At 52.3% G+C, this 23,641-nt stretch overlaps 2 protein-coding genes across 3 annotated transcripts in view; one reads left to right on the top strand and one right to left on the bottom strand.

The window, feature by feature from the left end:
• Nucleotides 1-16,456, top strand: part of EPB41 (erythrocyte membrane protein band 4.1) — a 164,156-nt gene extending 147,700 nt beyond the window's left edge. Inside the window, exons 19-24 of one of the 2 annotated variants that reach the window (XM_081087828.1) lie at nucleotides 1,452-1,901; nucleotides 3,131-3,259; nucleotides 9,467-9,568; nucleotides 10,706-10,786; nucleotides 13,754-13,858; nucleotides 14,522-16,456. In XM_081087828.1, the coding sequence (XP_080943954.1) occupies nucleotides 1,452-1,901; nucleotides 3,131-3,259; nucleotides 9,467-9,568; nucleotides 10,706-10,786; nucleotides 13,754-13,852 (861 nt within the window). In that variant the 3' untranslated portion in view covers nucleotides 13,853-13,858; nucleotides 14,522-16,456. The remainder of the gene's footprint in view (nucleotides 1-1,451; nucleotides 1,902-3,130; nucleotides 3,260-9,466; nucleotides 9,569-10,705; nucleotides 10,787-13,753; nucleotides 13,859-14,521) is intronic. The other variant, XM_081087827.1, reaches the window with a different exon arrangement.
• An 822-nt stretch (nucleotides 16,457-17,278) lies between these two features.
• TMEM200B (transmembrane protein 200B) lies at nucleotides 17,279-18,217 on the bottom strand (the record flags this gene model as incomplete). The annotated part of the gene is made up of 1 exon (XM_081087831.1): nucleotides 17,279-18,217. Exon 1 carries the CDS (start codon nucleotides 18,200-18,202, stop codon nucleotides 17,279-17,281), a length of 924 nt encoding a protein of 307 aa, XP_080943957.1. The 5' UTR covers nucleotides 18,203-18,217.
• Nucleotides 18,218-23,641: the final 5,424 nt, after the last annotated feature.

Below are 23,641 nucleotides of genomic sequence, written 5' to 3'. Positions count from 1 at the left end.
ATGGCTTAGAAGAGCCCTGGCTGGTTTGGCTCAGTGGGTAGAGCATCAGCCTGCCGACTGAAGGGTCCCGGGTTCAATTCCGGTCAAGGGCACATGCCCAGGTTGTAGGCTCAATCCTCATTAGGGGGCATGCAGGAGGCAGCCGATCATGTTCCTCTCTCATCATTGATGTTTCTATCTTTTTCTTTTTCTCCCTCTCCCTCTCTGAAATCAATAATAATAATAAAAAAGATGGCTTAGAAGAAAAGTGGCCTCAAGTTCTTGGTACACTGCCTCTTTTCTTGCCTTAACAGAGTGCTGGTTTATGTTCATCACAATATCACAATGTAGGCTGGTTTACAAGTAAAGGAGCAGCAGTGATGTGGGTACTAAAATGTGTACGCTGGTCCAAGCATATGTCATTTAGTTCAGAAACACCTTCTTAAGAGAGCCTGTCTGGGATCCAGTTCCTATGTGGTATGTAATATGGTAAATTGCCCTTACTAGATTTTCAGGCCCAAGTGGCATATTTACAGCTTTCTGGAGAGTATTTGAATATGTTACTTCCCATGACATTTGGCTTCTGTTAGATTGTTTGTTCATTTTTCAAATGACTCGTTCTTTTCTTACTAGTGTGAACTCCTTCTCTTCCACCTTCAGTACCTTTCTTTAAACTTTAGGAATAGGCCTACTGTGGCATTTTCTTCTCATTCACATTCTCTTGAAAGTACTTATTTTAGATCTGTTTTCCCGGGATGTGAGGCGTTTAGCCTTAGAGGGAACTCTGTGTTTCCAGGATTCATTTCCCTTAGGGGTTGCCGATGTTAGTCATTCATCTGTGAAGAAATGACCTCAGCTGCTGGGTCACTTTTATTTTATTTACACAGAAATGTTTCACTACTTTTGATATTACATTGAATTCATGGCAATAATTGAATTAAGCCTGTGCCAGATGAACTCAACTTTTATATCACTGCCAACGGAAGTCTAGATTTCAGTTTCTGCATTAGATGCTAATATGATGATATATATGGCTTGGAGATATGAAACATTTTTCAACTTGATCAGGCTCCTCAAGAATATGGTTTGATTGACTCTTAGGTTGCATTGTTCCTGTGTCTAGTAATGAGTTGGGTATTTAGGAATGGCAAAGTAACTAACTCCTTTAAGTATGAGAGTATGTTATACAGGAAAGACCAAAATAATACAAAGTGCTTGGTACAGGGCTAGGGACATCGAAATTACTTCTCAGATTAACAGACTTTTAGAATCATGACCCAAATAAGGCTGGAACTGCTTAAGCTGCTTAATTCTTCCTTTGACTACCTCATGAGCTAAGATTATTAGTTTATATTAGTATTAATATTAATATTTTTGAGGCCTCTTAAAAATCATTGTTGATTCTCAGAGTTTACTATATTCCCCATTTATTCCTAATCTTCTTGCTTTTGTATGTGTTCATTCATTTGTAGAATATAAATGGCATTCGCACAGAGGAGGCGGCTGCCGTGACAAAGGGGCCATCTACCAACCCTGACTCTGAATGGGAGGGCCCCGAGCATTCAGTAATTCCTAGTAAGAGCCAAATGACTACCCCCGCGGAGTCTCCACAAAGCTTTGACTTTGGCTCCCTCTCCATAAGCAGCAAGGAAACAGAAGAGAAGGAGCAGGGGGCTGCTGGCCATCTTGATATTAAGGAAATGCCAGGAGGCCCAAGTGGGGAATGTATAGGAGTGGAGGAACAGGCCAGTGCCTTAAAGCTCTCAGTATCACCAGCCTCCTCTCAGCTGCAACTTGGTGAAAAAAAGGCAGAGAGTAGTGAAGAACATGTTACACCAGGAGAGCCACTTGGAAAGCAAAATGGATCATTTGCTGACTCTTGTGTGGGTAACCAGTTCCCCACCCTCATTCGAAGTTTCCAGGTAGTAACTGATTTAATGATGCAGGTCTAATGACTCACTTTGGGAGAGGGCCAGAATCTGTTCTGTAGAGGAGGTGGAGGTGGTGGTGGTGGTGGTGGTGGTGGTGGTGATGGTGATGGTAATGAGGGTAGTAGTCTGTCTGCTTTTCTCAAAATCACAGAATAAAATTGAAGCCCTTGATGACTATAAAGAAATTTAGTCAGGGGAATTAACTCCATGAAATGCTTTCTCCCTTGATGATTTAACAAGACTTTTGAGGGTGAACTCCATCTGTTTGCCTTTATGAAGCTGGTGTGTGTTTCTCTTTTCCTTGCTCAAGTGTGGGCAATGTAAAGAGATGAATTTCTGAGACTTACATGATGAGGAACCTACAGTGTTCTGATACCATGCTCAAAAAACTCAAATACTCCTAATTAGAAGGTGTAACTGATTTTATTATGAGATTTCAGGCTCCCAAAATTTATTTATGTATTGCAGCCACACTGTACAGCCCACTACTCCCACTGACCCCACTCACAGGGGCTTCCATGATCATAGGCACTAATCTTCTATGCTAAGGTGGGTGGCCACATAACTGTATCACAGTCAAATGGTAGTTGTAGGGTGATTTATAGTCTTGGGGAAGGTGAACTGATGGACAAGAAGCCTTTGATATTCCACTAATGTTCATTCTTCTGAAATTCTGAGATTAATCACCAGGTGGTGGTAAAAGTGATTATTTTCTTTCCAGTTTTCCAAATATTGTTTCTTCTCAATTACTCCAAAGTGAATGTCTGACATTGATTTGAAAGAAATTAATGAATTTCAGGGTAATGCATTTCAATGCCACTGCTGTTTCATGTACCACTTGAACTTATTGGAGAAAATGTGGCTGGGTTTTTTTAATGGTACGGTCACAAGGACAACAAAAGTGACTGCTATTTGGCAGATAGTTTTATTTTCAAATTCTGAAGGTCAGTCTGAAGTGTTTTATATCACCAGCCATAATTGTCTGATCTTATAACTTTCCATTAAGCATATGAAAGTGATTGCAGTAATGCTGTTCTTTAATATCCCTCATGATTTGACACCTTGTCAGCGCTACTTTGGAGTAGTGTCCAAGTCTTGGGCAGAGATTGAGCTAGGCTTTTGCTTGATTAGAGCTGTCACTTTGATCAGATCAATGTCAGAAGATTAATTCCCCACAGCCTTCAGAAGATTCTGGTAACTGTGTCTTTACTGCTTCACAGCCTCCTCTGGTGAAGACTCAGACCGTCACCATCTCAGACACGGCCAATGCCGCGAAAAGCGAGATCCCAACCAAAGACGTCCCTATTGTCCACACCGAGACCAAGACCATCACCTACGAGGCCGCTCAGGTAGGACGCGGTTAACGTCTCAGGGGCAAAGGCTGAGTAGACACAGTAAATAGCCTTTGTTCACATGGTTTCCAATTATTTACTCCAATTAACACTAGGCTTTTCTGGGGCCGTTCTTTTTAGTAGAGATCACTGATCTAAGAATGAACCGACATACTTTATAAAATCAAAATTGTCTTGGATCTGATTGCTGATATCCACCCTGTTCACTTAGTGAAGGGAGTCTAGTGTAGTGGTTAAGGACATGAGTTTGCCCTGACGGGTTTGGCTCACTGGATAGAGCGTTGGGCTGAGGACTGAAGGGTCCCAGGTCCGATTCCGGTCAAGGGCATGTACCTTGGTTGCAGACACATCCCCAGTAGGGGGTGTGCAGGAGGCAGCTGATTGATGCTCCTCTCTTGTAGATGTTTCTGACTCTCTATCCCTCTCCCTTCCTCTCTATAAAAATCATTAAAATATATTTTTTTTAAAAAAAGAACATGAGCTTTGGGTCAAACAAACCTGAGTTCAGGTCCTGGCTTCTCCACTTGTTAACTTAAGCAAATAACAGAATATCTCTGAGCCTTGCTGCCCTGCCCATCCCCTCCTCTAGTCCACATGATGTTTGTGCCTGTATCTACTTCATGATTTTGTTAGGAAGATTTTATAAAACATTGTACTGCATGGAATTGACTTGAGCACCATGCCTGAAAGCAGAAATTAGCAACAGCTATAATAATTATAACCTATTAGTGCAATTAAATTAAATTTAACATCACATAAGAATTTAAGTATTTAAAATTCCATTTATGTCCTACTTTTAATAAACTTTCTCTTTTATTATTGGCAATTTGAATGAGCTAGGGTTGCTTATATTGAATTATTTTTCTTTTTTTAATTCACAGGAGCCAACAGTAAGAAACCCTCTATAAACCAAGCTGTTAATTCATTCATTTATGTATTGCAGCCACACTGTATAGTCCACCACTCCCACTGACCCCACTCACAGGGGCTTCCATGATCGTAGGCAATAAATATTTCTCTTTCAAAAATATGTTTTAAAATTTATTGATTTTTTGGCCGAAACCAGTTTGGCTCAGTGGATAGAGCATCGGCCTGCGGACTGAGAGGTCCCGGGTTCAATTCCGGTCAAGGGCATGTACCTGGGTTGCGGGCATATCCCCAGTGGGAGATGTGCAGGAGGCAGCTGATCGATGTTTCTCTCTCATCGATGTTTCTGACTCTCTATCTCTCTCCCTTCCTCTCTGTAAAAAATCAATAAAATATATTAAGAAAAAAAAATTTATTGATTTTTTGGGGAGAGAGAGAGAGAGAGAGAGAGAGAGAGAGAGAGAGAGAGAGAGAGACAGGTTGTCATTTCACTTATTTATGCATTCATTGCTTGTTTCTTTTTTTATTTTTTATTTTATTGATTTCAGAGAGAGAGAAACATTGATCAACTGCCTCCCACACGCATCCCAACCGAGACTGAACCTAAAATCTGGGCATGTGCCCTGACTAGGAATCAAACTGGCAACCTTTCCCTGCACAGGACAATGCTCAACCAACTGAACCACTCCAGCCAGGGCTAAATATTTCTTGAGCATTTATTTATTAGGCCAAAGCAGTGTACAGGTAAACACTGGCCATATCCTCCGGAACTCACATTTGATCAGGAGAGACAGACAATAAAACAACAAATAAATATATAAATTTCAGACAGTAATACGTGCTATAAAGAAACTAAAATAGTTAAACAATCTGAGTTAACATGAAAGGTTGCTACTTTGGGGCTGGAGTAGTCATTCGGGAAACCCTCTCTGAGGAGGTGACATTTTGGCCACGGCCTGCAGGATGACTAGCTGGATCGCTCATTGCAGGATCTGGGGGAGGACTAAGTGAAACGACGTCTGTAAAGTGCTTAGTGCTTTCACAGGCATGTAATGTTAGAACGCGGCCCCTTCTCTTTCTTGTGGTCTGGAGCGTGGAACTTGAGTTTGGTAAATAATGAGAGGTCGCTTGAAGTTTTTTAATAGTGGTGATAAAGTGGCATAATGAAAGCAACAATTTTGGAAGATGATTCCTAAAGCTGTGTGCTGCATATGTTGAAGTAGGGGAGCGCCTGGAGACAGGAATGTGACTAAAGCAGGTGTGGGGAGATGCTGGTGAGGAACTGAAGTGTAGCCTGAGGACATGTGAGAGAGAGAGAGAGAATGAATAGGACTTGGCAGTGAAGGGGACTAAAAGGAAGGAATAGGAAATGACTTTAAGATTGTGCACACAATTAGCCAGAGGATGTAGGAAAGAATTACTTGCTTATGGGAGGGAGCTCTTTACGTTGTCACTACCATGGAAACAACCTAAAGGTCCATCAGTGGGAAACAGGTTAAATAAATTATGGTACATTCAATGAAGGTAAGTCTAGGCAGCTATTTTTAGAAGCTTCTGATGGGAATAGACTATGTGATAAACTGATAAATGAAAAAGCACAGTGCAAAAACGGTGTGAATAATCTGTAGAAAAACGTACCTTGTACATAAGCACCAGATACTTTTTGGCTATTATAATTATTTATTTGTTACAAGTATTTCTACTTCTATTTTTACTTTATTGCCAGCCAAGTAAGCCCAGGAATCTTTTTGTTATTCTTCTACAATTCTACATGTTGGGAAACAGGGTGAGAGGAGATAGGGAGCCAGAATAGGGTTTTACTGTTTGTGTATATGTGCATGTGTGTGCGCATGAGGTCAAATTTACATCCAGTGAAATGCACAGATTTTAAGTGTTGCATTTGATTGGCTTTGATAAACATATACCTGTGTAACCAAGACATATTTGGGATATAGAACATTTCCATCACTCCTTTCTTTATAACTTTTCTAGTCAGTCCCTACCCCTCTAGCAACTATTCTGATTTCTTTTTTTTTTTAATATATTTTATTGATTTTATACAGAGAGGAAGGGAGAGAGATAGAGAGTTAGAAACATTGATGGGAGAGAAACATCGATCAGCCGCCTCCTGCACATCTCCTACTGGGGATGTGCCTGCAACCCAGGTACATGCCCTTGACCGGAATTGAACCTGGGACCTTTCAGTCCGCAGGCCGACGCTCTATCCACTGAGCCAAACCGGTTTCAGCAACTATTCTGATTTCTTTCTTTCTTTTTTTTTTTTTAATATATTTTATTGATTTTTTACAGAGAGGAAGGGAGAGAGAGAGTTAGAAACATCGATGAGAGAGAAACATTGATCAGCTGCCGACTGCACATCTCCCACTGGGGATATGCCCGCAACCCAGGTACATGCCCTTGACCGGAATCGAACCTGGGACCCCTCAGTCCGCAGGCCGACGCTCTATCCACTGAGCCAAACCGGTTTCGGCAACTATTCTGATTTCTATCATCATAGCTTAGTTGTTCTTGGACTTCAAATAAATAGAGTATGAAATAGTACACTTTTGTGTCTGAACATGTTTTTCAGGCTCATCCATGTCATATGAATCCATAGTTCACTGTTTTTTATTGTTGAATAGATTCCATTGGGTGAATCTACCACAATTTGTTTATCCTTTTATTTGTTGATGGACATTTGAGTTGATTACAGTTTGGGGCAAATTTGAATAAAGCTGCTATAAACCTTTGTGTGCAAGTCTTTCTGTGGACATATGTTTTCACTTATCTTGGGTAAACACCTCAGAGTGGAATTGCCGAGTCACAGGATAAATGGGTGTTTACCTTTATGAGCAACTGTCAGAGCCACAGTACCGTGTGAGGAAACATTGGTAAGAGGATCAAAGAAGAGAAGCCTGATGTGGGAAGCGTGTAAGTGGGAAATCCTAACCATGTCTCCTCTGTCTTCCACCTCCTTCAGAGACAGAAACGGAGGAGTAAGGGGTTCAAGGGAAGGCAGAAAAAAAGTCACAGGTTTAGTAGAGGAGGAGCTCTTTAAAAAGGTTTACCCACCCTGGCCGGCGTGGCTCAGGTGTTGGTTGGGCATCAGTATGTGCACCGAGCAATTGCCAGATCAATTCCCGGCCAGGGCAAATGCCCAGGATCTGGCTTGATTCCTAGTCTGGGCGTGTGCGCAGAAGGAAGCCAATTAATGTTTCTGTCTCCCTCCCTCCCTCCCCACCTCCCTTCCTTCCTCTCTCCTCTCTCCCTTCCTTCCTCCCTTCCTTCTTCCCTCCCTCCCTCTCCCTCTCCCTTCCTCTCGCTCTAAAAATCAATTTAAAAAATAAAAAGGTTTAGCTCTCCTGGCATGCAAATTTATATTCATATAACAATTTATAAAATTATTTCTGTAATCTCTTTTGACCTTCAAAACAATGCTCTGGTGGAAACAGAGCACTTACTACAGTATTACCTGTTATAAATGGGAAACTAAAACTCAGAGGAGTCAGACTAACTTGCTCAGTTATTTGAACTGGGACCCAAACCTCAGTCTTTAAGCTTCGTGCTTTAAGCCTCATTTCAAATGCTCATGAACTGTAGACTGTGGCCAGTTACCTCACCTCTCTGGACATCAGTTTTCTTCACTATATACAGTGAGTGTATAACAGGACCTACTCAAGTGTATGAGGTAACAGTTGCATTATGTGCTTGGCACATAGTAGGAGTGCAGTAAATATTAGTTAAGTCTGAAGCTAAGGTAGATAAGAGGGTCTGGGCTAAAGAAAGTATCAGCAAACTAGCCAGTAATACACCCAGCATGGTACTGCCATGTGTGTGACTTAGGTGGCATGACCACGTTCCTTCTCTTTGTCTTGTCTAAATTCCTCCTTGGAAGGGAACCCAGCTAGGAATTCTTCTCCTTCCTCCACCTGATCCCCCACCCCATATCTCAATAAAATGTAGTCCTTAATAAAATGTAGTCCTACTCATAAAAAGGTTGGAGGCCTCTGCTTATAATACAGATGACTTGTATAAAGTGGCAAAGAAAGATAGTGGCCTAACACATGTTTGCTTCAGGATTTTTTGTGAAAATAATTGCTATTCTCTAAATTCCTTTCTGAGACAATGTGCAATGCCAGTAGCAGGTATTTTAGATCATTATCATCTGAAAAGCATGTTGCTCTAGGCAGCCTCCATCTTCCTGGTCTTGTTTGTTTCCATAATGATTGTGGGTTAATCAGCCATCTGAGTCTAAAGGCCCTAACTTTTCATCAAGTTGAGTTTGGCCCCTACCAAGCATCCCTCTTCCTTTTTGCTAATGTCCTTTCTCAGCCTGGTCATAAAATGTTTGTCTTTCTCATAATGTGGTGAGCTCCAGAGAAACAAGAAGTAGCCCAGCCCTGTTCTCCATATAGATGAACTGTATTTTGAATACTTTTTTTTTTTTAAATGTAGAGGGGGGGGAGAAGGAGAGAAATATCGATGTGTTGTCCCACTTATTTATGCATTCATCGGTTACTTCTTGTATGTGCCCTGACTAGAGATTGAACCTACAAACTTGGCATATTGGGACGATGCTCTAACCAACTGAGCTACCCAGCCAGGGCCTGAATACTTTTAAATCCCTCCTATAATAAGGAGGATCCATTTCAATAACAGAGTTGTTATCAGAAATGTCTTTGAGATAGTGGCTATATCTCCTTACAAGTTGCCTTAAATGGACATTTCCTACCTCATTGTTCTAGTCTCCCATCTCCATCTTCAAAGAAGATAGCCTGAGGTTCCCTGGCCTTTCCCGGGCCTTTCTGGAAAGCTCTCCCTAGGATTCAGAACCCACCCATGCCTCAGGAACCAGGGGCCTGCCCCTTTCCGTTCTGGGTGCTGTGTATAAAGAGCTCCAGATCTGTAGAGAGGACAACTGCCACTCACTAGTTTTGAGTTTGTGGGCAGGTCATTCCCTCTGTGAGCCTGAGTTTTCTTACCTGGGAGTATAGACCTCGCCCTTTGAATTGCTTCATAGAGCTGTGAGCATCAGAAAGATGTGGCAGTGCGTAGTGACTGTTACTCTTGTTGAACCTACGGCTACACCCTGCCTCCTCTTTCTGACCTGCCCTTATTGCTGACCCGGTGCTACGGGAAACGGGGCCCCTCCAACCTTTTTATAGGGAGCAGTGTTGCCAGGGTATTTTTTAAAATCTGATTTATTGAGAGATCACTGTAAAGGAATCGGGGGGTTTGGTTTAGAATGGACAGCTAAAGAGCAAAACTGCATCCTGCATTTGCCCACCAGGCTTCCTTTGAGGCATAATGACGGGTTGTGCTTCCTTCCCTCTGTAGACTGATGAGAGCAATGGGGACTTGGACCCAGGAGTCTTGCTGACAGCTCAGACCATCACCTCTGAGACCACCAGCAGCACCACCACAACGCAGATTACCAAGGTAACAGACCAGCCAGTGCTTCCTGCTGGAATCCAGCGGTGCAGCAAGCTCACTGCCTCTCTGCAGGAACGACCCTGGTCCATAAACCAGGGTTTTCTACTCCATCCCCTTTGAGCCAAATTATGCCAAGTGTCCCGGCGGAAGGACCTGCTGCTTCCCCAGGAATAAACCTGGAGAGACCCCGAGAGCACCCCACCTACTTAGTCTCATAAGTCACATGTGGTTGTTCTTTTCACATCCGTCTGTCTCTCCGATTAGTGAGTCTCTTACCTGGTGGTGGAGGTAAGTTTAAAAAGTCAGTTTAAGGGCAAGTTTGTTGGTATCATAATGCAAACATATTTTCCAAGCCAAGAAATCAGAACTCGGGGTCCAACAAGGAGTTTTTATGCCATGTCCAGGATCAGGGCCATGGGAACTAGAGTTTGGATGCTGAAATATTGGAATTATCACAGTAGTGCTTATGGGGGCAAGAGGGACAACCTATCTAACATTGGGACTGCTCTCGGGAAGTCAGGGACAAGCCATGCTTGCTGTAGCACTGGAAGAAAATGCATTTGCTTATAAGCAGGAAATCTAGATTTCTGACCAAGCTCCCCCATCAGCACACGGAGGACTGGAAGCCAGTTACTTAGCATACCTAGACCTTGCTTTTCTTCAGGTGCCAAGTCGGGAAACCAGGCCACGCTGAGGGGATTATTTGAGGCCCTTTTGACATCAATAATATGAAAATGCTTTAAAGTAAAGAACCCACTTTCAAGTTGTGTGAGGCTTTTGGTCAGTCTTCTGATTTTTTTTCCCTCCTGAAAATAGTCAAATAAAATATACAGTAATGAAGGAACAAAATAGACCTATTTTGTTTACTCACTGAATTTCTGTGGTATTTATGAGAAAGAAAAAGGGGAAAATAAACAACTAGAGAATTCTGACTTTCGGTTTCACTTATTGAAGATTTTAGCAACCCAAGGGGATAGAGGTGTGTTCATTTAGCAGGTTCAGCCAAGATTTTGGACAAGTAGGTGAGAAGCTATCCTATCCAGTACCTAGCAGCAGATTAAAATTTAGAGTGGAACTTTCAGAATAATCTCCTGCTGTTTCTTTTTCTTTCTTTCTCATATGACCCCCTCCCTTTGGTTTCAGACGGTCAAAGGTGGGATATCAGAGACCCGGATTGAGAAGAGAATTGTGATCACAGGAGATGCCGATATTGACCATGACCAGGTGGGAATGCTGAGGAGACCCTGGGCATGGGAGGGGTCCTGGGCAGGAAGACTGGTGGATGCAAAAGACACCTCTGCCAGCGTCACCTCCAAAGAGCCCCCTCAGCTACTGTCGCTCTTATGCAAGAAGGAAGACAGAGGGAATCAGATCACAGAGGCTGTGGGTGGGGGCCGTAGACTGGGGAAGCAAGGAGGTGTAATAGGAAGAAATGGACTTCAGACTCCAAACAGCTGAGTTTAAATCCTAGTTCTTAGCAAATCCTAGCTCTCAGCTCCCTAGGCTTCCGCTTCCTCATCTATACGATGGGCATTTCCTCCCAAGGCTGTCAGACTGAAGTGGGATACAGCAGGTGGCACAAGGTGGGCTCCAAGTAACTGGAGCTGTTGTTATGCGGGGGATAGCGGGCCCTAAGCCTCTGCTAGGGACAGCAGGTGATATCGGAGCCAAAGGAAGGCATGACCTCTACCCTCAGGGCTGTCTAGCTGAGGACACAACTAGGGGGACATAGACTGGACTTGATTTCTGCCCTAGATCTATCATTGACTCACTGTGGACCTCGGGCGAATCACTTTAATTCTGATTTTTTTTTCCCTCTCCTAAAAGAGTACGTTGATCTAGATAATTTCTGGGCCTTTCTGAGAGCTAAATTCTATGTTTTTATGTTAATTAGGTGCTAATTGTGTGCTACAAGCAATTAGCAAATAATAAGGTCAGGATTAATGTTCCCGATTCTCTGCCAGTGAGGTTAGAACTAATGCTGCAGAGAAGAGGGGGTGGAAGACACTGCATGCAGATGCTTCTGGAATCATTGACAGGAGCGCCGGAGCAGTGATGCCGTGGCCTCTATGCTGATATGCTGAGTGCCTTAAAAAAAAAAAAATGAAAACTTGAGCTGAGTGCCGGCTGTTCCCTTGGTAGCAGGCTTGAGACTTACAGCTAAGAATGCTGGGCTCAGGGTCCCAGCAGCAAGGCTGCTCACCCAAGTGAGAGGCCTTGCAGCCTGTCTGCCCCAGCTCAGTGGATCCTGCTGCATCACCAGCCTGCACCCCTCCTCAGTCTCATGTGATCTGGGCCCCCACTCTGTGCTCGCTCAGTCTGTGCCGGACAGCAAGAGCGGCGGGCGGAGAAAGTGCGTGGGGCTCAGGGTGGGATAGACCTGGGTTGAATCCTGACTCCGTAGCTCACAGGGTGCATGCCCTTGCGCAGATGATTTTACTTCTCTGAGATGTGGTTCCCTTTCTATAGAATAAAGATAAGCGGAGGTTTCTTCAGGGCTGTTGTGACACAGGGACAAGCACACTTGATAGCTCAGAGAGATGCTCCGGGTCCGCGGTTCTCTAGGTCCTGAGGGCTACGTGAAAGGAGGTGTGGTGGCCCCTGGATGGGTTGCGGGAGCACTTTAAGGAGGACTATTCAGGAGAAGTTGTGTGATGCAGGCTTTCATAGAGAGGCAGGTGAAGGCCGGAGTAACCAGAGAGGGCGTGGGCTGGGCCTTGAAGCATGAGCAGATGAGTTGAGCAAAAAGAGGTCAAGGAGGGTGAGGATTAACCAAAACAAAGATCAAAAGAGGATTTCCCTTCTTCTCCTGTTGCTCCATCTTAGAGATGGTTCTTTTAAAAGTATATTTATTGACTTTTAGGGGATGGGGGGAGAGAGAGGGAGAAAGAGAGAGAAACATCAATGTGAGAGAGAAACACCAATTGCCTGCCTCCCACAAGCCCCTACTAAGGATCACGCCTGCAACCCCGGACATGTGCTCTGACTGGGAATAAAACTGGCAACCTTTTGGTGCCCTAATGATGCTCATCCAACTGAGCTACACCAGCCAAGGCTTAGAGACGGTTCTTTTTTAAAAAAATATATATTTTCTTATTGATTTTTTAGACAGAGAAGAAGGGAGAGGGAGAGAGAGAGAGAAAAACATCAATGCATGAGAGAAATGTCAATCGGCTGCCTCCTGCACACCCCCTGCTGGGGACTGAGCCCACAACCCGGGCATGTGCCCTGACCAGGAATCAAACCCGAGACCTCTTGGTTCATGGGTCGACGGTCAACCACTGAGCTACACCAGCCAGGCTTAGAGATGGTTCTTAAGAGCTGGGTCAACAGTCCGCTGGTCAAATCTAGCTAGAGTCCTTTGTAATGGGGGAGGGGGCACTTCTCTGAGAAGTGGTGTGCCACCAGACTCCAAAGGTAAAGGCTCAGAGACTTGCAGCCCAAGGAGTAGTGGCTTCATTGCTCCTTTCCCGCTGCCCCCTCTAGCTTCCCTGAAATGACCAAACCCCTTCAGATGCTAAGACAGCCCCCCCCTCCCCCCATCTGATAAGCCATGCGGTAAAGAGGAAAGCCCAGTGGACTTGAGTTAAAACGCCTGTTGCGTTACTGGCTGTGGAACGTTTAGCACTTTCACCACTGAACCTCAGTTCCTTGTTTATAAAAGGGAAGTACTGACTCCGCCCTCGTGCACCGGGTTGTTGTGAAGATTAACTACGTAACAATAAGTAATGTGGTTAGGCTAGTACATGGCATGGAATTAGGCTCTCCTGCTCTCCTTTCTTCTCCCTACTTTAGCCAAAGCCACCTCTTCCTTTTGGTAGTACGCAGCTTCCTTTTCCTCTCCTATTCTGAGCTTCCCAGGCACCGTTTGCTGAACACAGATTTTGCTTTGTCCTTTAGACTCACTTCTGAGTGGATCCTCCCAGACCCACCCAGCAGGTGCAGCCTTCACCCCTGAAGTCCCTCTCTGATTCCTTAAAGATGCTCTAACCCTCCCTGTCTCCGTGCCTTTATCCAGGAGCCTCCCTATGCAGGATAGAGTGGAGACGGTCATCATCAGCTTGGCTTAGCCTGAATGCTGCCTTGGTGCTGCAGACAGGATTGAATTTGCCAGGAAAATGCTGTCCTGTGACCTTACCTCACTGGCCAAGCTGCTTCCTGCCTGATGGGTGCCCTTTCTGTCCTCCTCAGGTCCTGGTGCAGGCCATCAAGGAGGCAAAGGAGCAGCACCCGGACATGTCAGTGACCAAGGTGGTCGTCCATCAGGAGACTGAAATCTCTGAGGAATGAGCTCAGGTAGGGGCTATTCCTGCTGTAGTGGAGGGTGCTCCCTCTCCAGCCTCAGAGAGCACTGGCCAGGAGCCCTGGCCACTCTGGGAGCCATCCCCCCAGAGGCGTCCACCCTGGAGCTGGGTACAGTGAAGGCAGAGGAGAGGTTGACGAGGGCAACATAGGAGGTTATTAAATATTTGGCTCCAACTAAAGCAACCGGGTCTCCTGTGTCCTCCCGCCCTTAGTGCCTGCAGTGCTGGTTGGAGGCAAACCCCACCCACCTCCTGCAGTCCCTTCATGCAGTCCCTGCTGCTCCACCTTGCGCACCTCCCCTTCTCCTCTCTGCTCTCTGCTCTCACGGGGAAGAGCCAGAGAACAAAACCAAGAAAGACAGGGCCAGGCTGCCTGGAGACAGAGGGGCTGGGGGACAGGGAGAAATGACTGAAGTTCTCGCAGCAGACTAGAGAGTTGGCAGCAGGGGGTCTGCTTTTTGAGAGACAGGGATCCAGATAAATTCATGCCTAAAAGTGATTACAAATGACTGGAAGGTGCTATCCATCACCCGTCAGGACTGGGTCCTGTGAAACCGCGCGGGCCTTGGTTATGACTTGTGGCCACAAGAACTTGGTGATGGGACTGGGTGAGTCTCCTTGCAGGATTTATCAACTTTGCTTTTCTTTCCTCTAGGAATCACTTACCCCCGACTCCCTGCCCGTCTCCCATCCAAGAGAAACGACAAAGAAGCTAACCTGCAATAGTCAGACTTCAGACTTTCAAGGTTCTAAACCACCAGAAAATTAATTTCATTTTCTATTTGGAGTTTATACCAACAGAGTCTTTTAGACATCACTGACCTTTTGAATACCTTTTTCTATATTGTGATACTAGAACTGTTCAACTTTTCACTCTACGAACTGTTTTTAAAGAGCTTTTTGGTTTTTTATGGGGTGGTTTGTAACCCCTTCAGCCCAGCCTCTCCCCATTGATTTCCAACCCAGATGCTGACAGGGCCCACAGAATTCTTCTGGAAGCCTCCAAAGACTGTCCCCGCTGTGTTGGGGCCAAAGCCAGCTGCATGGGGCTGCCCTGCTCTCCCCTAGTTTTATACCCTTTGGGTGACAGTTGAAACTTTAAAAACCAGCCCTTTCTCAGAGCCAATGATGTGACTTTACAGGAATGTCGGGCAGGGTGCTGCCCCGATCCACAGACCCAGCAGAGTCCCTGTCCCTTTGCGGAGGGTGGTTTGGGGGAGGCAGAGACCTCTGCCAAGAATGTGGCATTGCTTTTCCTTCCTCCCTCCTGTTCTTTCTTTTTGGAGATTCTTTAGATCAAAGATATAAGAAGTTGCTCAGCTCTATCTGATACTGTGAATGTTTTAACAGATCCGTGGCCTTCACCTTCCTGCCCTCCGACCCTTTTTACCTCACCAGAAGCACTGGCTCTGCTAGGTACTCCCCCACCTCCCATCTCAGGAGAGCAAAACTCACAGGAAAACAGGCACTTTGGGCCAAAGCACTAATGGCACATTTTTAGTGGTGATTTGGGCAAAGAAAATGAATGAGGTTTTTGAAAGGTTTTCTAGTTCGGGGAATGTGCACTGCACACAGGGGGATGAGGGGTTCACCTCGTTCAGGTCCCGCTAAGAAGCATTTCCAGGTGACCACCCCGACCATGTGGCAGCTCTCAGAGCACAGGACCACGCGTCAGGGGGCCTACCCTTCCCTCAGCTCTGTCACCAGCTCAGCACACTTCTTGCTGCTCCCTGTCTGTAAACTGGAGCAGATCTGTAACGCCCTTCCCGCACCAGGAAGTCACACTGGGGACAAGCTAGCATGAGGGATGTCCTTCCAGGCCTCTTCCCCCTCCTCCCTCTCTGCTGACAGATCCTGAGGTTTGGCAATAGTCAGACTTTTTCTTCCTGCAGTTGTGTGTGCGTGTGTGTGTGTGTGTGCATGAAGAAAAGCAGACTCTGTCCAGGTAGGAAATGAAGAGGAGAGGGACTTGGCAGTTTTCCTAGTGACTCAGACACATCACAGTAACAACTCTCGCTGCAATTTTATTTTTATTTCACTTGAGAAATAAAGACTTCCTCCAAGCCACCCGAGGTCTCTGCCACCCACCCACCCACCACGCCGGACCTGCATTTATAAGCGGAGGGCCCACAGAGCCTGGCTGTCAGGGCGTCTTCAACGCCTTTCCCAGACCTCCCCCCCCCCACCCCCGTTTGTGCAGCAGGGCAGCGGAGGGTGAGGGGACAGCAGTCATCTCAGCGACTGGAGCCACGGCTGTGGCCTTACCGACCCCCAGGAATGCTCATGGGAACTGTCTGCCAGGACCTCAGCCCCAGGCTGATGGTTTTACAAATCTCTCTCAAATGTATTATTTTGGTGACAAAAATGAAGGAGCTTTGTAAAATTTTAAAAAATTATGAATCATATCAAGTAGTTGTTTACATTTGACAAAATAGGAACTATGGCAGCAGAATCAAATTGGCAAAATCCTTAGGTTAAATAGGCAATAATTAAGTCTGCTGTTTTGGCCTTTTGTAGTAAGAGAAGTGGCTGTAGTGTTTAGACGAGTGTTTGGTCTTGCTTCTTGTACTGCATTTTTCAATAAACTTCAAAAAAAAAAAGGACTGAATCTGTGAGGATTGATCAACTTTCAAAGTTATCTTCCCCTCTTGCTAAAAAGAAAGTTACCCACATTGGCCAAAACGCAGCTTCAATATTGTATAAAAAGGTCTCTGAGAATTGGCAAATGCCTTTGGCCAACAGAAGGGAGATTTTGCAGCATAGACCAGGACAAGGAGAGAAGGGGGCTCCCAGACCTGCTTGGGAGGGGCCAGGCCCTCAGCAGGAGGCATTGGCAGTCTGTAGCCCTAGGAGGATATACCCTGCATGGCTGAGGGAAGAAAGGGATTGAGGTGGTGAGAGTTAAAGGCTCAGTCCCCATCCCAGATGGCAGTGAAGGGTCACAACTGTACCCCATTGCCCATCTTCCTGGAGGCCCAAACCCCATCACCAGTGCCACCTTGGAGGGAGCCTGTCCCAACCTGTAACATCTCAACCTACCTTCCAAGTCTTAGGGGTTCTTGCCCACCATTGGGGTTTGCCAAGACACCAGGTGCATCTCCCAATCACCCTGGCCTGGCCTTCCAGCCTCCTCAGGTACCTGTTCAGGGCTAAGGCCACTTCGGAGGCTAAAGGAATTCCTGAGGCCGAGTCATGCTGGTCTCCAGAGTTCACATGAAAACACTTTCCAGCTTATTGAACCCTGTGCAGTTGGCATTTCTCTGCCGACATATAAGTCAGGATGCCTTAGCAGCTGCTGGGCCAAAGCATCCATTCCCCAGTCTGGGATGTGACAAGCATCTACTAGAGGTTGGGACTCCTGGTCCTATGACGATGGCCCATGCTGCAGCCTCGTAGCTGGCTGCCCAGCTCCTCAAACCGGAGCCCCGAAGTCCCCTCCTCCTCCCAACTTGGTATAACCCTCCAGGCTGAGGCGGTCCAGCCGGGGCCAGCTTCGGTGAGCACAGTCCCGAGCTGCCGGGGCCCCAAGCAGGAGCTCTCCGAGGCCCAGATCCAGAGACTTGGAGTGTTCGATGCCGGAACCCGAGGGCTGCACGGTGATAATCACATGGCCAGTCTGGGTCCGTGGACCCCAAGGTGGGGGCAGCCCCGGGCCCTTCAGCGGGTAACTGCTGAGCAGGGCAGGCAACCCCAAGCGAGGATTAGCAGGTTCTGAACGCAGACTCCGCACGGAGGGGACCGGGGAGGTGCCCCGGCGCGGGGACAGGTCCCAACTCTCTGGTTCCACACAGCCGATGGCTCCGGGAGTCCTGGGGCCGGGGCTGGGCAGGAGGGCGCAGTCCCAGCCGGGGCCGTCGGGGGGCCGGAGCGCCTGAGCCCGCAGCACCCCCTGGCGAAGCCGTTTCGTCTCCAAGTCGCGGTTCTCGTAGAGCAGGGTGTTGGCGCAGATGAACACGAACAGGCCGACGCCCATGACCACCGGCCCGAGGAGCCGCATCCGCTCGTGTGGGCCGTGCGCCCGGCCGGCACCGCGACCCTCGCGTCGCAGCTCGCTCACGGGGGGCGCACTGGCATTGGCAGCTCGCGGCCCCGGGGCCCCGGCGCGGTGCGGCCAGTAGCCGGCCACTGCGATGCCCATGCCCACCAGGACCACGAGGGCCCCCAGCGCCGCGAACGCTCCCGACGGCGAGCGCAGCCGCAGCCGCGCCCGCACCCGCAGAGGCTCGGGAGGGGAGCGCGGGCGCCGGCGGCGGCCCAGGCGGCGGCCCAGGCGCGACACGCGGCCCTCGGGGCTCCTCCGCACCTCCCCGCGGTCTCCGGGGCTCCCGGCCGTCATCTCGCCGTCGTCTGGACGCTCTGTGGAGAGAAGCGGGAGGCAGGGCTGAACCCGCGGGCCTAGGGTCGGGGACACAGATCGGGGAGGGAAGGTCGGGCCGCCTCGCCAAGGATCTCGCTTGGAGATCCCTGGCGGCCGCCCCCGGGTTCTCCCGGGCTGCCAGGCGGGGAGCCGCCCCCACTCCGGTTTTCCGCAGCGGAGCTCGGAGCCAGGGCCGCGCGGCAGAAGCCCGACTTGGCCGAGCCTGCGGGCGAGAGGAGGGAGGGGCGCCGGCTGTTCCTTGGCGCATCCTCGGCTGCGGGGCTCTGGCCGCCCGCCGACCCCTCTTCGCCGGCCCGCGGGTCCCGGGCCTCGGGAGGTGTGGGAGCCCCGGCAGCGGCGTCTCCGGTGTAAGTCCCGCCCGGGCCGACCTCACCCCCGCACGTGGCTGCACCGTAGTAAAGGGGGGCGGGGGGTACCGCCCGGTCCGCTGGAGCGGCTCGCGGGCCCCCTTCCCCACACTGCGCTTCACGTACCGCAGCGTAGGAAGGAGGGGGTGTCGCTGACTCCAGCCTCCCGCCCGCCCCCTCCTCCATGGAGCTGCAGCAGGAGAGACTTGAGCAAGACTCGGGAGCCCGCTCTGACCTCGACCAGCGCAGACGTGGCCCAGGATTCCTTTCAATTCCGCGCAGAAGAGGCCGCCCCGCCCCCAGCAGCCAGGCTGCGGCGGGCAGGAGGCCGGGGCTGCGGGGCCGCACTCCGCCTGGTCCGGGACTCCCTCCTGGCGCTCCCCTCGGCCCGGACAAGGCTGTTCCCAGGTTGCTGCGTTTCCAACTCGGGCTCCTCCGGATGAATCATCCCCCTTTCCCGCCGCCTGGCCTCCTTTCCGGCCTCCTCCGCCCGAGGCCTCCGTGGCCCGAGTCCCGGCCGGTGCAGCACCGCCCCGGCGCCTCGGGCCACCCCCGGGTCCGGGCCGCCAGCTGAAGCCCCTCCCGGCTGCTGGTCCAGCCCGGCCTGGGAGCTGGATCCGGGCTGGGGCTGGGGCAGGAGCAACGGGCTGCGTGTGGTACGGCCCCCACGGAAGGGAGGGTGCGGGGAGAAACGGGGCCCCCGCCCAGGGCGCCCCGGGACCGCAGGAGAGGACGGTTAGGACCTCGCGGGCCAGTGGTGCGTCCTCACATCCCGAATCTGGTTTCTAAGCAGCTCCAGCGCTGGAACCCGCCCCAAGGCCCCAGGGAGGAGGCCTTGCTCCCCTACCCACTCCCCAGCCGCACCCCGAAGCTCGAAGCAGGACGCCCATCCCTGCCCGCGAGAGGAGAGCTGAAGTCCAGGGCCCAGCACGGGCAGCAGCATCCGCGCGTCCACCGCCGGGTTTTCACAGATGGCAACTGCGGCCGAGAGGGGCCTGCCCGGGTCACACCGCCCAAGGCGGGGGCTCCACCGGGCCCGGGCCCAGCTCAGAGCCGGACACCTCGCGGTGCAGCAGCGGAGCGTCCCGGCAGGAGGCGAGGCCCGGGACCCGCTTGTGCAGGAGTGGGAGGCCCTCTCCCAGCCCCGGTCAGAGCGAGCCCCAGTCCCAACTCCGGGAGATCACCTCCGAGCCCCCGCGGAGGACGGGAGATGGGGACACGCTCCGAGACCCCAGGCTCGGGGGTGTGGGTCGGCGCTGGGAGCTCAGAGCCGCCAAAACTTGGTCGTCCGGCCCGAAGGTCCGGGTCTCGGGAAGTTCTCGGACTCCGGACTCCCGCCTCCGCCTCGTCCCCACTTCGGCCGGAGGAGGAGGACCGGCTCCAACACACTCCCGGGCCTTTCCGGGGCGAGGAGCCCAGCAAAAAGTTGGGGAAAGTGGGGGACAAACCCCGGACCCTAGTTCTGCTCACCTGGCGCCGCCGCGCCCGGGTGGGTCCGGGTCCGAGTCCGCGCGCCGCGGCTCCAGGCACTGCCGCCGCCTCCACCGAATCTGGGCCGCGGGTCCCGCCCCCGCCCCGCCCCGCGCCGCCCGGCCCCGCCCCTCGGGAGCCCGGGGACCGTCCGGCCCGCGCCCCGCCAGGCCCCGCCGCGGGGAGGACGCACCCGCGCAGGTCTGGGCGCAGGTGAGCCCGGTGGCCGCTCGCGGAGGCCGAGGGGCGCCCTCTTCCCACGCGGGGAGGCGGAGCGCGGGGCTGGGAGCCGCCGCCCGGCCCGCAGGCTGAGCTCGGTGCGGCGGGACTCGCGGCCGCCCCCTCCGCGCCGCCCAGAGCCCCTCGGTCCCGGCGCCTGGAGAGGACCTGCGGGGGCGGCTGAGCGCTCGAGGACGCCCAGCGCCCCGGGGGGCTGCCTGGAGGCGGCGGCCCGAGGTCCTGCTTCGCCAGGCTTTCCTCTCCCTGGACCTCACCGTCTTCACCTGTAAAATGGGCGTATGGTGTCTGCTTCGCATCCTCCCGCGGGGCGCAGCCCGGATCCCCCAGCGGCGCTCACGGCGAGGGGGCGGGTGATTGGGGTGACCCCGGCCGCCAGAGCTGAGGGACCGAATGGTCCTAACAGCCTAGAAGATGCGTCCAGTCTGGGGTGGGGGTGCTTGTCCCGAAGCCGGAGGGGGGCCCGCGCCCCGCCCGCCCCAGAGGCGAGAATGTGGAGCGGAGCGCGGGGGTCGGCCGGCCGCCCAGTTTCCATGATGCGGGGGGCGGGCCCGGAGGAGGGGAGTGCGGAGGCCGGCCAGGTTCCGCGCCGGCCCCTCGCTCCCGCAGCCCCCGGGCCCCTCGGGAGGAATTTCCGGCCTGGGATTGATTAGGACACGCCCCGCCCCGGCGCGGAGACCCCCCGGCCCGGGGGAGGGAGCTAATGAGACCCGGCTGCGCGCCCGGGGGGAGGGGAGCGGCAGGAAGTCGCCGGCCTGGGCCCCCGCCCCCTCGCGTGGCCGAGCGGGGTCCCGAAGCCACCGGCAGAGCTCGGCCTCGAACCCGGCTCCGGCCCTCTGCCGATGGAGGGCCTGGGGGCCGCATCGCCGCCCCCTCTCCCAGCCCCGGGCCCGGCATCTTCCGGAGCCACCGCGGCCGCCTGGGAGCCGAGCCTCCTCGGGTACCGACCCGGAGCAGAGCGGCGTCCGGAGGAGGCCAAAGCGGGGGGCCGGGGCTGCACCCCTGCGAGCCGAGAGCCCGGGACGGAACGCCCTCCGCTCTGCGTCCGGACCTTCCTCCCGCCTCCTGCACCTCCTTCCTGGAGACCCGCACCCCGCACTTCACCTCCCCGCACACCTCCCGCCCTCACAGACGCCTTCCTCCCGCTCTGTCACTGCTCTTCCCGGGACCCGCCTCTGGACTGTCGGGCGTCCTGGTCCTTGGCCTCCACCTGCCCTGGTGTCTGCCACTTGCTTTTCCTGCTGCTCCTCCCAGCTCCCCTTCCCCGGCCCCCCGTGTCGGGGCTCCCCCAGCCGGGCCACCAGCCCAGCCTCCCCGTCAGCCAGACCTCAGGGGAGCCTCCCGGGGATCCTGGCCCGTTCCGGGGATCCTGGCCCGTTCCGGCTCCTCCCATCCCCCCTGCGAGGAGCCTCACCGCCCCGCCCCCCAAGACCACTGCACGGGTGGGTCACCTTAGGCCCCTGGTCTCCCCCTTCCATTGAGTTCACCACGGCCCTGGCCCTGCTCTTCTGATCTGGAATTAGCACCTTCCCCCTGTGCCCGGGCCCTGTCCTGCCCACCGGCCGTGCAGAGGGCACCACGCAGCTCTGCACTGAATGCGAACCACCCCTCACCCCTGCTTACAACCCCCAATGCTTCCCATTGCGCCCAAATCTCCACAGACCAGCCCCTGCCCTCTCACACCCCCCTGCCTGGGGGTCTGGACTGTTCCCACCCCCAAATCTTCTGCACTCCAGCCTCCCCTGGTCGTCCCTCGGCTCCTACTCACCCTCAGACCTGCCGTGTCCCCCAGACCAGGTCAGCCCCTCCTCCACCCTGTTCTGCACCCTCTCATGAGCCTTCTCTGAGCAGCACTGCGCGCTGGCGAACAGGTCCGTGTTTGGGAACTGAGTCTGCTTCCCGTCTGTGCCCTCCCCCTCCCCCATCTGTCCTGCTCACCCCTGGAGCCCTGTGCCCAGCACAGTGCCTGCCCACAACGCCCTAGACTGGCCTGTGTCTCCCCCAAGCGCCACACCCTTTCCTAATCTCCACCACGAGCCCCACTCAGACAGCAGGAGAGAAAACTCAGCTCTCTGTGTCTCCGTATAAAAGGGCGGGGGGGGGGGGGGGTTAATACCTCCCAGTGTTGTTTTGAAGATTAAATAAGAATACGCATGTCAGCATCTGGCACGAAGTCAGTGCCCACCAAACAGCTGCTCCATCCTCTCTCTGCCCGGGGTTCCTGGCACAGGGCACAGATTCTGGGACTGGGGGAGCCTCCCTGGGGTCATTTTGGGGGGCTGGGGGAGAGAGGCGTCCTCTGCCCTAGATATAACCTCTTTAAATTCTCTTGCAAGTTCTAGGAAGTCAATGTTAGGCCTAGTTTACAGATGAGGAAACTGGCTCAGAGAGGCCACCCAACTGCCCCACAGACACCCAGCCAGCAGCCTGCCCTCTGCCCACGGGGCCTGCTGGGCGGGCACTGGCGACCTCACTGTCGGACACGGACTTCCTCCTGGTCTGTTCTGGCCTCTGTGTGAGCCGGACTCTTTCACTTTTGAGGAGGGGCCTGTCTGTCTCGCCCTCAGGGACCCAGGGGGCCAGCATTTCTGCCCAGGCTTCTCTGTGAAGACAGGAACTGGACACAGTGACCCTTAGGTGCCTGCCCGCCTGAGGCTCCGTGTCTTCTCCAGAAGCCACCGTGGGAGGGGGCAGCTGTCACCTCCTGCCTGTGGCTGCACTAAGCCGGGCCGCAGAGAGCAGGGCCTGGAAAGCCCTCTTCTCTCCTGTCTGCTGCAGTAGCCGCCATGCTGGCCGAGGCCAGGCTGCCCGGCTCCCCTGCTGGAGCCAGGGGCTCCTAAAGCCGCCTTGTCTGGGGGCTGCCCTGGCAACGCTCCTGAGCCGGTGTAGCTCCCCCCCCCCCAATCCCCCCAGAGACACCTCAACTGAGAACCCGGACAGTCGCTGGTTCAGAAGGGAGAGCCTAGCTCCAAGGCCCAGTTTTGTTTTGTAATGTATTGGTTTTTTAGGGAGAGAAACAGCCACTTGTTCCACAAAGCAGACATCTCTGTGCCCTGACCAGAGATCAAACTCCCAACCTTGGTGTATTGGGGGTGCATGCTAACCAATGAGCTCCCCAGCCAGGGCTCCGAGGCCCAGTTGTGACTCTGCTGCCCAGCTATCCCCTGGGTGCCGTGGGCGTCACGGCACTCCCTCACAGCTCCCGCCTCTCGGTTCGTCCCCCACGAGAAGGACTGGGGTGCTGATTCAGTAGGTGACTAGCAAGTAGGACCCAGAAGCCCAGCTCCAACGCTCCATGCCATAGGGGCAGAAGCCAGTGCCCCGCTAGTGACATTCCCACCGG

Source organism: Myotis nattereri (genome assembly GCF_964212035.1).
Source record: "Myotis nattereri genome assembly, chromosome: 3".
NCBI classification, from domain to species: Eukaryota; Metazoa; Chordata; class Mammalia; order Chiroptera; family Vespertilionidae; genus Myotis; species Myotis nattereri.
The sequence above is the reverse complement of the archived record's forward strand: the minus strand, read 5'-3'. Positions and strand labels throughout refer to the sequence as shown.